At 40.6% G+C, this 14,534-nt stretch overlaps 1 protein-coding gene across 32 annotated transcripts in view; it reads right to left on the reverse strand.

Moving 5' to 3' along the window:
- EGF (epidermal growth factor) overlaps positions 1-14,534 on the reverse strand; it is a 97,305-nt gene that overhangs the window by 8,373 nt on the left and 74,398 nt on the right. For 26 of the 32 annotated variants that reach the window (XR_016212316.1, XR_016212312.1, XR_016212320.1 and 23 more), the window contains 4 exons: positions 11,779-11,901; positions 10,057-10,201; positions 5,826-5,993; positions 2,920-3,037 (listed from right to left, as the gene is read on the reverse strand). Coding sequence is in view for 14 of the 32 variants with exons in the window: in XM_089302937.1 (XP_089159063.1) it covers positions 2,920-3,037; positions 5,826-5,993; positions 10,057-10,201; positions 11,779-11,901 (554 nt within the window). In the remaining 18 variants the exon portion in view is untranslated. The remainder of the gene's footprint in view (positions 1-2,919; positions 3,038-5,825; positions 5,994-10,056; positions 10,202-11,778; positions 11,902-14,534) is intronic. The other 6 variants (XR_016212311.1, XR_016212309.1, XR_016212305.1 and 3 more) reach the window with 1 other exon arrangement.

Raw genomic sequence — 14,534 nt, forward strand, 5'->3', positions numbered from 1 at the left:
AGGTAGGAACATATAATCGCTTGTTAGTCAGAAGCACACCAGCAGGAAAGCTATTCTCTGGTAGGGTTCCTAGGAGTGGGTGAAGTGATTCCAGAAGGACCCCAAACACTGCCTTTGCCCCTCTTTAACCCCTCCCCAGTAACTCTTCTTAAGGTTTCAGTTCCCCATGGATCTGTCAGATATTCAGGTCTCTTCCACAATAGATACCATAGACAATACCAATACCACACAATAAATCAATCAAGTTACCTCTCTGACAGAGTTCTGGAAATAGAAATTCCCTTAAGAATTTCAAGAGAACTTAGCTTGTCCCAAGTCTGCCCCCTAGTGTTCCATTATCAGTTACTGAAGAGTGAGCTATGAAGCATTTTGACTTTCTCCATCCACTGAACTTTAAAAAAAAAAAAAGTTTCCCAGATAAAATACAGAAAAGCCAGTTAAATCTGAATTCGAATTTAAACTTGAAATTTCATTATAACTATTAATTTAAGAAAGAACTCTGCATTTTTATTTGCTGAATCTAATAACTATTTTACTATAGGAGGTTAAGGACTGAAAATGTATGTGAGAAAAGTCAACCCTTAATATCCATGGGTTTTGTGTCCATAGATTCAACTACGAACAGAAAATGTAGTTAGGTCTATGAGGGTTATATCTGTATTGAACAAATATAGACTTCTTTTAAAATTGCATGATGCCTAATTTTGTTTTTAAATTTCAAATCCTAGCTCTTACCCATACATGGAACAACAATTAAATTGTACATGTAATTCGCCACTTTGCTACACTAACATTGTTCCAGGGGTACTTATGATGTACTTTTGAATTTTCTATACATGCAATAATGACATTTGCTAGCAGTTTTATGTCTTCCTTCCCAATATGTATGCATTTTGTATCCTTTCTTTGTGTTACTGCACTGTCTAGTAATTCCACCATAATATTGAAAAGTAGTGGTGAGAAAAAGACACTTCCCCCTTTCCCCAACTTAAGGGAAAACTGTCCAATTTCACTATTAAAGTTGGTTTTGGTAGATATTCTTTATCTAGATGAGGAATTTCTCTTCTGTTTCTTGTTTGCTCAGTTTTTTTATGCCAAATATCTTTTACAAAAGTTGATGTAACCATTTAACATTTTTGCAGTTTGTGTAGTATGTCCAATTTATTGATTTTTTAAAATGCTGACAGCCTTGCTTACGTGGGATAAATACCACTTGCTTGTACTACATAAAATTGTTGGATTTTACCTATTATTTAAAAAAAAGAGAGATTTCTAAAGGCAACCCAGAGGAATCCTTAATCCAGTTCTTCATTAGAAGAGATGTGCAATTCGGGACATGCTCAAGCTGACTTACCTCAAACGGTAGAGTTAGAAACATACCAGGGGATTCCAATTCAATCCCATCAAGGTGGCATGTACCAATGCCATCTCACTAGTCCCAGTGATCAATTTCTGTGCACAATTGATCATAATGATAGGACTAAGAACCAAAGGGATCACATAAACAAGAATAGTGTCTGCAAATACTAGCTGATAGAATCAAAAAGGGAGAGAATGATCCAACATGGGAAGTGAGATACACAGCAGACCCATAGAATGGCAGATGTCCTAAACAGCACTCTGGCCTCAGAATCAGCCCTTAAGGCATGCGGATCCAGCTGAAAAGCCCATGAGAGTATTTCAGGCATGGAAAGCCAAGACACTCTGGGGAAAAAAAAAATGAAAGATCTCCACGAGTGAGATCCCAGTGGAAAGAACGGGTCAGCAAAGAAGGAGGTACCTTTCTCTGAAGGGAGGAGAGAACTTCCACTTTGACCATGGCCTTGTCTAAATATTATCAGAGTCAGTGAACTCAGGGGGCTTCCATAGCCTTGGAAACTCATGACAAGAGCCTAGGGTGATTACTAATGCCATAAACAAGAGTGTCAATTTGTTAAGTCAACAACAGGAGTCACTGTGTACTTACTCCTCATGTAGGATCTTTGTCCTTAGTGGGCTGTACATTGAGATTTAATGCTATAACTAGTACTCAAATAGTATTTTTCACTTTATGTTTCTGTGTGGGAGCAAACTGTTGAAATCTTTACTTAATGTATGCTAAACTGATCTTCTGTATATAAAGAGAATCGAAAATGAATCTTGATGTGAATGGAAGGGGAAAGGGAGTGGGAAAGGGGAGGGTTGCGGGTGGGAGGGATGTTATGGGGGGGAAGCCATTGTAATCCATAAGCTGTACTTTGGAAATTTATATTCATTAAATAAAAGTTTAAAAAAAAAAAAACAAATATAGACTTCTTTTTCTTATCATTACTCCCTAGAAAACAAGCACAACAATTTTCCTATCATTGACAATGTATGAGGTATTATATATAATCTACAGTTGATTTAAAGTATATTGAGGAGGATAGGAATGAATTATATGTAGTACTATGCCATTTTATGTAAGGTACTTGAGCATTCAAGGACTTTGGTATCAACAAGTTGGAGAGGTCCTGGAACCAGTCCCCCTCAGATACCAAGGAAGGATTATATTAAGAAAATCAGAAGTGTTATATATTTTTAAGACATTCATCTGCATTGGCTTTTAAGACATTCACCTGAGAATAGGAGTTGGGAAAAACTCTTCATATAAAATACAAAAATCTAAGTTTTAGGAAGAAGCTGGTAACAGGGGAAAAAAATCCATAAATTTCTTGCACCATTAAATTATGGTGCTACTTTCATTTGTCTGATGCCCTTAAAGACATGGTTCCCCCATCCTCCCAACTAGGACCTCCCCAGCTGATATGCTGGCCAATACTGTTACCAGTTGGAGGCTATAGTAGATTCCAGTTACTGTTACTCAGTGAAGAATGAGAAAAAATGGATTCAGGTTAATAGCAAGTCAGTTCCTTGGTTCATCTACTTTGGATGCATTACCCAAGGTTGAGGGCAAGAAGATATCCCAGCCTCGCCATCAGTAGGCCTGCTGTTGCTCACATTTCTGCTCGACTCTTCATAAGGATTCTTTGGATGCTTCAATAACAGCTTCTGAGTCCTGCAATAAAGCCAAAATTTGAGACAATCTCAAAACACTCTCTTCACTCAGTGATGGTCAGGAACAACTACCTTGTCAGAAACAAGCAATCCTCCATGCAAAGGTAATCAAACACATAGCTGAAACTTTCCAGTAGGGTAAGAATTGTTAGGGAAGATACTTTAGATGGGGGCCAGTATTGTGGCGTGGCAGGTTCATACTGGAATGCCTGATCAAGCTGGCTGCTCTGCTTCCAATCCAGCTTCCTGCTAATGTACCTGGGAAAGCCCAAATATTTGGGCCCCTGCCACCCGTGTGGGAAACCTGGATGGAGCCACCAGCTCCTGGCTTACCCTGGCCCAGCCCTGGCCACTGCAGCCATCTGGGGAGTGAACCAGCAGATGGAAGATCTATCTTTCCCTCTCTCTCTGTCTCTCTGCCTTCCAAATAAATATATCTTTAAAGAAAAAAACATACTGCAGATTCACTTATAAGCAGTTTTACTATTCTGATTGCATTTCAGCAAAAAGAAAGGGTTCTGTTGAGCTTTCTTTTTGAAGAAATAATGCTAGTCACAGTCAATTTTTGCCATATGGTAGTAAGAACATGAAGATGTTCCTACTGGTATGTGATGCCTATAGTCATCCTTCTGAAGAGAAGGTCTTTGAAATTCAAGACAAAAATCTCACAACTCACCATTCCCTTTCAAACCAGATCTCTGAAAAATTTCAATAGAACACATCAAAATTTTGTAATATTTAATGCTATAATTTATGTCTATATTAATAATTTTATACACATAAACTTAAATGTATTGCTCCCATGTGTTTCCACATGATTTGCCAAGCATCTACCTTTCATTTGGCATTCTGAACAATGGGATCAATCACTAATTATTCAATATTCTTTTTTTAATATTCTTTATACAAATATCTAAGATACTGAAAGCCAGGCTAAAAAAAAACTAATTGTTAATGATAGACCACTAAATTAAATTTTTAAGTTTGTGCATGAGAATACAGTCTCTCAGGAGGCAGCAAAAGAGAGCTTGGAGTATATGACACATTTTGGAAAGATTACAGTTCATAGAAAATCGTAGTCATAACAACAGATGACTTTTGTTAAATACTACATGACAGACCTACACTAAACCTTTTACTGAGATGAACTCAACTTATCTCAGTACTTTTCTCATCCCTCTTTAATAGCAAAAGAAACTAATGAATACAGAGGATAAGAAACATGTCTGATGGCATTTAGACACCAAGTAGGATTTGAACCTGTGCACTCTGATTCCAGAGCTCAGGCTCTTAACTACTGCATCAGGATATAGCAGGATTTCAGACAAGTACAGCTTGGCTGATATGTTGGATTTTCCAGAGTACAGGACTGCTGCCACTTGAGTGGTTGTGTAGCACCTGTAAACGTGCTTGTATTTTCATCTGCAGGTAGGGGGTATTCTGTACATTCCCAGAGAACTGCGGCATACTTAGTTATGTGGGTCATAGGTTCTTCAGCCATAGGATGATGAGACTGAACTAGATAATTCTATAAAGTCCCCTACAGCCCAGAAATTTTACGACTCTCAGATTTTGTACTATAAGAGTAGATAAAATGTTTTTTGGATCTAGCACTGTGGGGTAGTGGGTAAAGTCACCGCCTGCAGTGTCGACATCCCACAGGGGTGCTGCTTTGAGTCCCAGCTGCTCCACTTCCAATCCCGCTCTCTGTTGTGGCCTGGGAAAACAGTGGAAGATGGCCCCTGCACACATGTGAGAGACCAGGAAGAAGTTGCTGGCTCCTGGCTTCGGATCGGCTCAGCTCCGGCCGTTGTGGCCATCTGGGGAGTGAACCAGCGGATGAAAGACCTCTCTCTCTCTCTCTCTCTCTCTCTCTGTAACTCTCTCTTTCAAATAAAATAAATAAATCTTTTTTTAAATGTCTTTTTAATATTGATAGTAGAGAACACTATCCTACTTCTTAAGAAAATGGAAAATAGGCAAAATAGTGTGATATCCATACTATTACCCTAATGTTGAGTTATTTAAAAAATTAAACATAAAAATGTTATTGTTCTACAACTTTTAACTGATAACTTGAAATGACTGAAAACATAAAATTCAAGGATCAGAAACTTCCTTTTAAGTTGGAGAAAATAATGATTTTCTTTAAAATTTTCTCTAAGATTTTCTTGTCAGAAATCAACAGAAAGTAACCATGAAAAGAATACAGTTATGCTGATTAGGAGTGGAACAGTAAGAAATGCTAAAACAAGAAAGTAGAATGCAACAATGCATTATGTTAACTAACAACCACATTTACCACACAGGTGCATAGAAAAGATTAGAACAGGGAAATAAAAGCACTAATAAATTAGTGCAAGGATAGCTTAGGTCTTTTTTAAAAAGCTATTTTTGCACTTTTAAAAATTTAGTATTATTTATTTATTTGAAAAGCAGAGAGAGAGAGAGAGAGAAACTCCTAGTCTAACCTCTGGTTCACTCCCTAAACACCCACAATGGCTGGGGCTTTGCCAGGATCCAGGAATTCAATCCGGGACTCCCACGTGGGTGGCAGAGATCCAATCACTTGAGCCATCACCTGCTGCCTCCAAGAAGCTGGAATGGAGAGCCACAGGCAGGACTCAAATCCAGGTACTCCAATACGAGATGCGGGCATCTGAACCACTGACCCAAACGCCTGCTCCTATTCATCTTTTTAAATGTAGTAAGGGCACAGAAGTTCATCTCAAGGAGGCAGGTGTTCCCCTAGAGAGGGGTTTAATGTACCAACAGAAAGAAAGGGTCACCTGTAGGAGTGAGCCCCCCACAGGCCCAGGAGGAGCAGTAGGACCAGCACCACCACACAGACAGCCACCACAGTGATGTCCCGCTGCCGTCCACGGCCAGTGTGGCGCAGTTCCCACCACTTCAAGTCTCGATGCTGACAGCGCTCCCCGACGTAGCCAACCACACAGCTGTGACAACACACAAACACAGGTCATCAGACTGCTGGTCAAACACACTTGATATTTTTCAGACTCAGGCATCTTTCAACCTTGGCATTTTCAGACTCAGCTCTACGGAAGTACATGGAAAAGTCCATCAGGGATCAGTTGAAAGCAGTGTGATTTACAAGTTCCTGTGGCATGGTCTTCCCACTTCGGTCTATTTACACTGGGAGGGAAGGGGGACTATTTGCATACTGCCTCTACAAGGCATTACCAGACATTGATTAAAGATCAATTTCTGCTAGGCTAAAACTCCTAAGGAGCCGCTACCTTTTAAAACCAACAAAGTGATTCTGCCCTAAGAGCCCAGGGAATTCAGGAAGCAAATGTTTACAGTTAAGAATAGGTCAAGGGGTTGGTGCTGTGGCATAACAGGTAAAGCCATCACCTGCAGTGCCAGCATCCCATATGGGCACTGGTTCAAGTCCCGGCTGCTCTACTTCCAACCTAGCTCTCTGCTATGGCCTGGGAAAGCAGTAGAAGATGGCCCAAGTGCTTGGGCCCCTGTACCCATATGGGAGAACCAGAAGAAGCTCCTGGCTTCTGGCTTTGGATCAGCGCAGGTAGCCATCTGGGGCATGAACAGCAGATGGAAGACCTCCTTTCTCTCTCTCTCTCTCTCTCTCTCCCCCCTCCCCTCCCCTCTCCCCTCTTTTTCTCTCTCTCTCTGCCTGTGCCTCTCTTTAACTCTGCCTTTCAAATAAACAAATAGATCTTTTTTTTTGGGGGAAAAAAAAAAAAAACAAAACAAAACAGTAGGTCAAAGGAAAGAAAAATCTTGAGAGCAGAGTCTCTCACTCAAAACCAGGCTGTGCAAGAAGAATGTTGTCAGGTCCCTGAACAGGAAGCACAACCCAGCCTGTGAAAGAAGGACTTTTCCCACTTATCACTACTGGCCAGGCGAAAGAGGTCTCAGTGGTGACACAGGCATTTTGCAGTTTTCTTCAAAGCAGGGAAAACTCTATGGAGGAAAAAGGGGCATTCACGTACAAACACTCAGCCGTCTAATAAATGACATTGATACTTGAATTGTTAGGGACCGATTTATTGTTGAACCTTTAAAGTCAATGAAACAATGCTGCCATCTACTGGGAATGCTCATTTCTAAAAACTACCAGGAAGTTGGTTGACAATTGTGTCCTGTGATTCTTTGCGAAAGCACTGACTCTAGAAACACCATATTAACACTTTGCGGTGCTTGCTTATCAGGAATTCCCTGGCCCTGAAACAGCTATCTGTCCATCCAGATCCCCTGCTTATTCCAAAAGGACTTGACGGAACGAGTACAGAGAATGGATACCAGCTCCTGTGGGAGAAGCAGCAGCACAGAGAAAACACTGGAAAAGCTCCAGAAGATCCGGGTTTAAGTCCCAGTTCCGTTAGCTTGTCATGGGAGTTTTGGAGGAAGCAGGAAAATGAATGAACATTTGTCATGTATGTTGTGTGTCTGACACCATGCTAGGGATGTTCACTTCAGTGTCACAGTCCCATTTTACAGATGAGAAAACAGGCTTGAGGAGGTAAGTAAGGTCACACAGCTAACGAACGACAGGTTTCATTCAAATGATTCTTCATTGTCAAAGCCCATGCTCTTTCTACTACACTGTGCTGCTTCTGAAAACGGATTACAGGGCTATTCACCTCTGAAAAGTTGTTCTTCTAGAAGTGAGCATGCAAGAGATGGCTGGATCTGAGTGTAGAACATATGGGACTATCAGGTTGTTCAAGACTTTCCTGGGTGTTGTCTTAATTCTAGCTACCTTTGGTTATGGCCACTTCCCATCAATGCCTAGCAACCACTCTTAAACTGCTGGATGTTAATGGACCACACCTCTGATACTCTCAGAAATTTAGAGATCTTGTGGGTAGGTCAGTCACATGTCTAAGAGTCCTCAGGAGCAAAGCCAGGCTGCAACAGTACAGCCTCTCTGTATATTATGGGGGAGAACCTCAAGTTCTTTGGATTGTTAATTAGTTGTTCTGTTAAATCAAACCAAAGATTTCCCTGACCAAATGTGTTTGACTTTCCATAGTCAAGTAAGCTAAATAATGGTAAATAAGACTTGTTAGTGTGTTACAGTGCACCATGCATCAAGAACTGAAGGCTAGCGTATAAGGCATTTCTCAAACTGATACAACCACACAACATGGGTTGGGGGATCTTGGTCTAAACACCTTCCCAGAGAACTGTTTGACTCAAAGCAAAGTAGGTGGTACAAGGACCTCTTCTGAGCTCGAGAAGTCTGGAGTCAGCTGAGATGCTGCACACCAGGAAATCTCCAAGAAACATGCTGGGCTGTAGAATTCCAGGTCCTAATTCCTCCACCTCTCAGGGAAAGTCTGGGGTTCCACGGATTTGAGGGTAATGTCCATTGCCTCCAAGCTGATTAGACCACTCTGTAGACACCAGGGCAGGGGAAGGACGAACTGAATACTTGATTAAATCACTTGCATTAAATGCGCAATTCAAAAACAAAGTTACGATCCCTATTGTAAACTGATGTTATTTTAAATATTGCTTTAGACTAATGGTCCTTGGATTTGAAGGCAACCTCCAGTTTAATTATCACTTTGTAGCAATTTGTGTTTAAAACATTAGCAAGTACATATGATATTTTCATCAGGATTTAATGACAGGAAGAAAAGCAATGTGCTAACGAGCTCATCAATCATTAAGGGAATCACTTCTATCCGATCCGCATGAAAAGACTGTGCCAAATACAGTATAGAACCCTGCACTACCCTCTGTTTATTACACTGATTTTTATAATTGAAATTTAAGGTATCAAGGAAGAAAACAATCATGACCTAATAAACTATAACACTTGTTTTTGAAATTTTATTATTTGTGATGATGAGAAACAATGAACAGATAAAAAACTGGTTGTTAATATTAAAGCTAAAGATAACTATTGTAAGTATTAGATCTATCTTAGACTAGAAAACTACAGCCCGTAAATATGTATGTGAAAGCAGAATTCCACTAGAAGTCAGTCGGCCCTACTAATTCTTCAGGTCATTTCCCTGACTTGTGTCATATGAACATGGTTTCTAATGCAAAGCCATACACTTGGAGAATACAGCTTACTCTAATCGTTTAGACTATAATTCTGCTCATTATCACTGATAACATCATAAAATCTGTTCTACTTATAACTTCAATTTGTGAGAGTCAGATTATTCTGTGACTCGTTATTCCAGGTACAAAGAAAAGTATCAAGGAGTCAGGACTCTAACCCCCAGAGACCTATTTATTTTTACCCTCAGTTTCTTCCTATGGCTTTGAAAATATGAAATTAATTCAGGGGAAAAATCTGATACATGTCCAGATACTGTCGGTTCGAGTCTTATTAAGGTCTCCATGGAAAGGTCTTCCAAGTGAGCACAGTGAGGGCACCCCATAATTTCAAACCTTCCTCAGATCTCCTTTTCAGGTTGATACTACCCATGGGGAAACGCCTTGGCCCAAAAAGAGCAAAAATGGGAGTTGCAGAATCTGGTAATTGTCACTAAACAGCAAAAATGCAAAGTCAACTGTTAGGAAGTGAAGTGAAGAAATATGTGTGTGTGTGTGTATGTGTGTGTTTAAAATCCAAGGCAAGAAACCCAGTGTGAATATGTACAATTTTTTGTAAATCTAGACACATACTGTGGATTGTGAATGCTTTCCACATATTTGGCAGGAAATAAATCACAGTTTCAAAGAATTCTATCACACACCTACGTTTTCCAACCAGAAAGAGAAGTGTAATCCCCAGACTTTACTAGTAATAATGTCAAGGTATTTAAGTAAAACGAAAATAACCACCAATTCTTTACATTTATATTTAAGCATTGGTGGTTGTGTAGGGTAGGGTGTTGTGACACATAAGGAGGATGCAACGTAGCATGCACATGGGTGTGTGGAACACAAACACACAATTTATGTGTGTGTATATTTTCCTAAGGATAAATCTAATTGTAGAAAAATTTCTTTAATGTAAATTTCACAAGTTTTTTAAAAGTTATGGACTGCAAGACAGTGACTTACTTGCAGGCATAGTTGTCTACTGCTTCAATATACATGCACACGCCACCATGGAGGCAGTACCCGTCATGTGACGGGGGGCATCCCGGATAACTATTTCTGCCTGGAGAGGGCTCATCTTCCTTGAGATGAAATGGCGGAACAGAATCTAGAAGAATCAAAGACATCACTTTTATGTTTGGGAGTGATCCAGGTCTTTCAGGAACAAGATTCTGTGAACAACTTGTGATACAGTATTCTTAGTAACAGTAGAACTACCAGGAGTGACAAAAGGTTGACTTTCCTTAACAGACCTTATGTCACCATGAAACTAGATATAAAGCACGCTGGAAGCAAGTAAGAGGATGGCCAATCACAATATAAATCCAGTCAATGATTTCGTTATAAAAGCCAATCTATCACCAATAGAGGCATACTAACTCTGTGAAATGACTGCTAGCTTTAAGAAATTCTCATTGAACCAACCGTTATCTTTGTATGGCTTAATAACTACCCACAAATACACAGCCTACTCCCCTCAATATCCTGAGAGTCTCAAAAATTTCTCTCATACAGTGCCTTCTTCTAAAAACTATTTAACTATCCTGGGAAACCTCAAACACAAGACTGTAGCAACTTGGACAGGAAGGAAAAGGGAATGGCAAAGTGATAAAGTCTCCTTTATTTGAATGGCTCACTGCTCTTTAAAACATTAGGGTGTAGCACTAGGCTAATCCTCCCCCGCTGCAGTGCCGGCACTCCGGGTTCTAGTCCCGGTCGGGGCACCAGATTCTGTCCCGGTTGCTCCTCTTCCAGTCCAGCTCTCTGCTATGGCCCGGGAGTGCAGTGGAGGATGGCCCAAGTTCTTGGACCCTGCATCCACATGGGAGACCAGCAGGAAGCACCTGGCTCCTGGCTCCAGATCAGTGCAGCGCGCAGGCCATTAGTGGCCGTTTGGGAGGTGAACCAACAGAAGGAAGACCTTTCTTTCTGTCTCTCTCTCACTAACTCTGCCTGTCAAAAAAAAAAAAAAAAAAAACAAAAAAAAACAAAAAAAAAAACCACATTAGGGTGTATAGCTGATGATACAAGTATCAGTTGTTCAGTATCTTCAAGAACAATATTTTTTTTTTGAGAATAATAACATGCTAAAAAGACAGAGACCAGGTAAACACAGAACTTTCCTTTCTCAGGGGTGGTGGTATGGAGCCCTGATTTTGGTTCCAGGGTCAAGATGAAACCAGCTTCCTTTCTGGGGTGCTGATGGTGAGAAGTTTTAAGAAGCACAAGGTGATTTTTATGAACATTTTAAAACAAAAAGAAGACCAGTGGAGTTCTAAATGAGATCAAGAAGTGCTGACTGTTTGAAGTAGTATTTTAAAATCCTTGAAGGCAATTGAAAATACTAGGAGTCCAGACATACTCATGACCTGCTTAGCCCTATAAAGTTTTTCCCCAGGAATCAATATTACATACTGGGAGGTTAGTTGCACAGTTAAAGAGAACCATCTGTGTTGCCACCTTTATTGAACTGTGAATAATAAAAAAGGATTTATTCCAGATACTATTCAATGAATGAAGCTTGGGCCATTTCAAATTCTCAAGCTCAGCATCAATACACGCAAAAAGTTCAGTTTTCCAGGCTGACCAAAAGAAATGATTTCTAGACTAAAACAAACACACTGGGGTACAGAATTTCCCTGAACCAAGCGCTTCCCTCTCCATCCAGACCACCCACCCACCTACCAGGGCAAATGAGTCCAGGTTCAGAAACACTGCCAGCACACATGCAAGTATAGCCTCCCTCCGTGTTTGTGCAGTTGGCATTCTCTCCACAGCTGTGTATCCCCAAGTGGCACTCATCAATATCTGTCAGACAAGTGGGGTGCAGGGGAGGAAAAAGGGTTACACAACCAAAATGTACAACATTCCAGAAGGGGTGCATCCTCAGCTTCGGTCATGCTGCATGTTCTTAGGAAGGGGAAGAGGGAGAGAGGGAAAGAAAGGAAGAGAAGGAGAGAGGGGAAGAGGGAGAGAGGGGGAGAGGAGGAGGGAGAGGGAGAGACTGGGCTCCTCAGCCGCATGCCATTCAGATGTGCCAAGCTTCTGATAAAAGGCTGCAAGTCTTTCTCCCGCTTGGAAGGAAAATAGACTTCCCCAAATCACAGACTGGAAAACTACTTCTAGGCAAACATTTTAGCAGTACAGATACTAACAATTCATACTTCACTTTTGCGAATAGATACCCAGCCATTCACACACATGTTACATTGGACATAACATTTTTGGGATTTGAACTGCATAATTAAATCAACCTTTCTTTTCTATTTCCACCCACCTTTTCCTTTCTCAGTTACTTCTAGCCTAACAGTTCGTTCTTTCCTTCCTCTCAATTTGACATCACAACAAAAATAGCCTCATCCCATTCCTGCGTCCCAGGTCTCCTCCCTCCACACCTAAACATCAGTAGCCAGGTGGTTCTCCCTGGATCACAGTGATGATTACACCATCACAAACTCAGATGCTGCCAATGGCTCTGTCTGGTCCCTACAGTTGTGCCGTCCCTGAAGCCATCACCATACGTATGAACCACCTGAAGTACATTAGTCCATACAAAGATGCACTTACGTATCAAGCACATACCAGATTCTGAAGACTTAGAATCACAATTATTAAGAATGTAAAATATCTCAATAATTTTTACACTGATTACATAGTAGATGTCAATATTTGAGAGACATTAGAATAAAAAAATTATGAAAATCACTTTCAGCTATTCTTTTTACTTCTTATAACATGGTTACTAGAAAACTTAGGACAGCAGTGACCAGGAAAAGTAAAATCCCAATGACTGGCCCTCAGATTCCAGTCTTCAACAAGTCCTAATACAATGGGACTGATGTCCTGATAGAAGGGGAAGAAACCCCAGAGTGTCGCTTGCTCTCTCTTTTCTCTCTTGTTCTCTCGCTGGCACGCCTTCTATCACTCTCATTCTCTCTGGACGCTACAGAGAAAAAGTTGTATAAGTTAACAGTGAAAAAGAGAGGCCATGTACAAGCTAGAAGAGGATACTTCAACAGAAACCAAACCAACTGGAATGTTCTCTGGGACTTGTAGACTCCAGAACTGTGAGGAAACAAATTTCTGTTGTCCAAGTCACTGGGTCTGTGGGACTTCGTTATGGCGTGTATCACCTCACCAGCCTCAGTTTCTGTCCTCTCTGTATATGACCTACACTTACTGCTCAGCTAAGCTACTGTCTACTGCCCGTGTAAGACACAGCATTTGTTTATGCCTAGAGTACACTCTACCCCTTCCCATTTCCACCTAATGAAAATGTACGCATCTCATGGCCCCCCCAAAATGACACTTCTATGAAATCCTTCCTAACACCTCAGATATTTCTCCCAGTTCTGAACTTTCATTGTGGTTTTAACTTCTCTTTCTTCACCACTGATCACAACTATATTTTTTTGGCAGCAAGGATTGCCTTTCCCATCTTGCATTCCCCACAATTCCTAGCACTGTGTCTAAAAGGGACTAATTAAATATTCATCACAGTGAATCACTATTCTGAACGGCCCACATTAACTCCTTTATCTCAATGAACCATCACCTTGGTAGAGAAATAGATAGCTTTCCCAAAATGCAAAAACAAAGATGTATTCTTGGCCAAGAAATATAACTATTCTTGTAATAACAACAACTCTTTTATATAGCAGCTATTGTGTACAGCCCACAGTCCAAAGCATTATATCTATATATCTACAGGAAAAGAGAGAAAGAAGGAAGAGAGGAGAGAGAAAAAGAGAACAAGAATAGGGATTAACCCACTGTTTCAGTGGCAGCTCAAGGAACCTGTGCCAACTAGGCAGGCAGGGTCATGATCTTTTGTTGCATGTTTCACACTGGAAGGGCTAGGTTAGTAACAGAGAGCCCAGAGGCGAATGAGTTTAAACATCCACAAAAGGATATCTTCTCTCTCTTCAAAGGAAATTAAGAAATCTGTCTAATTATGAATGTGCTTGCTTAATTAGAGTAGTGACATTTTCCTGACTGACAGCCAAAATAGGTGCCTACAAGAACATTGCAGATGTCTGGACTATACAAAATGAATGAGATAAAGGGCTGATTCAAACCAACTCCATCTAGAAAAGTGATCATTTTTACTGATATTTCATCTTTCACCTTAACACATGGGAGAAAGCAATATCATCTGAATTTGTTATCAGGGCATGTGCATCTCAATGTGAAAACTTTTGTTCCCAGAAGAAGGAAAAGAAAATACAAAAAGAGAAAGTCTAAAGCTTTGTCAAACTGCAGATAACCCCTTGATTAGGCCATGGATAGCTTCAGGCAGGCCTGCACTTGCAGGGTGATGCTTTGCTGCAAACCTGGCAAGTTGCAGCCACCAGGTGAACTCCCAATCAACAGGCCAGAGCCAGCCTTGGCCAAGGATGGTGATTATGAAAGAGTTTTTAATCATTCTTTTCATTGGCACC

This window comes from Oryctolagus cuniculus, chromosome 8 (assembly GCF_051225735.1).
Source record: "Oryctolagus cuniculus isolate XC-2025 breed Fujian yellow rabbit chromosome 8, ASM5122573v1, whole genome shotgun sequence".
NCBI classification, from domain to species: domain Eukaryota; kingdom Metazoa; phylum Chordata; class Mammalia; order Lagomorpha; family Leporidae; genus Oryctolagus; species Oryctolagus cuniculus.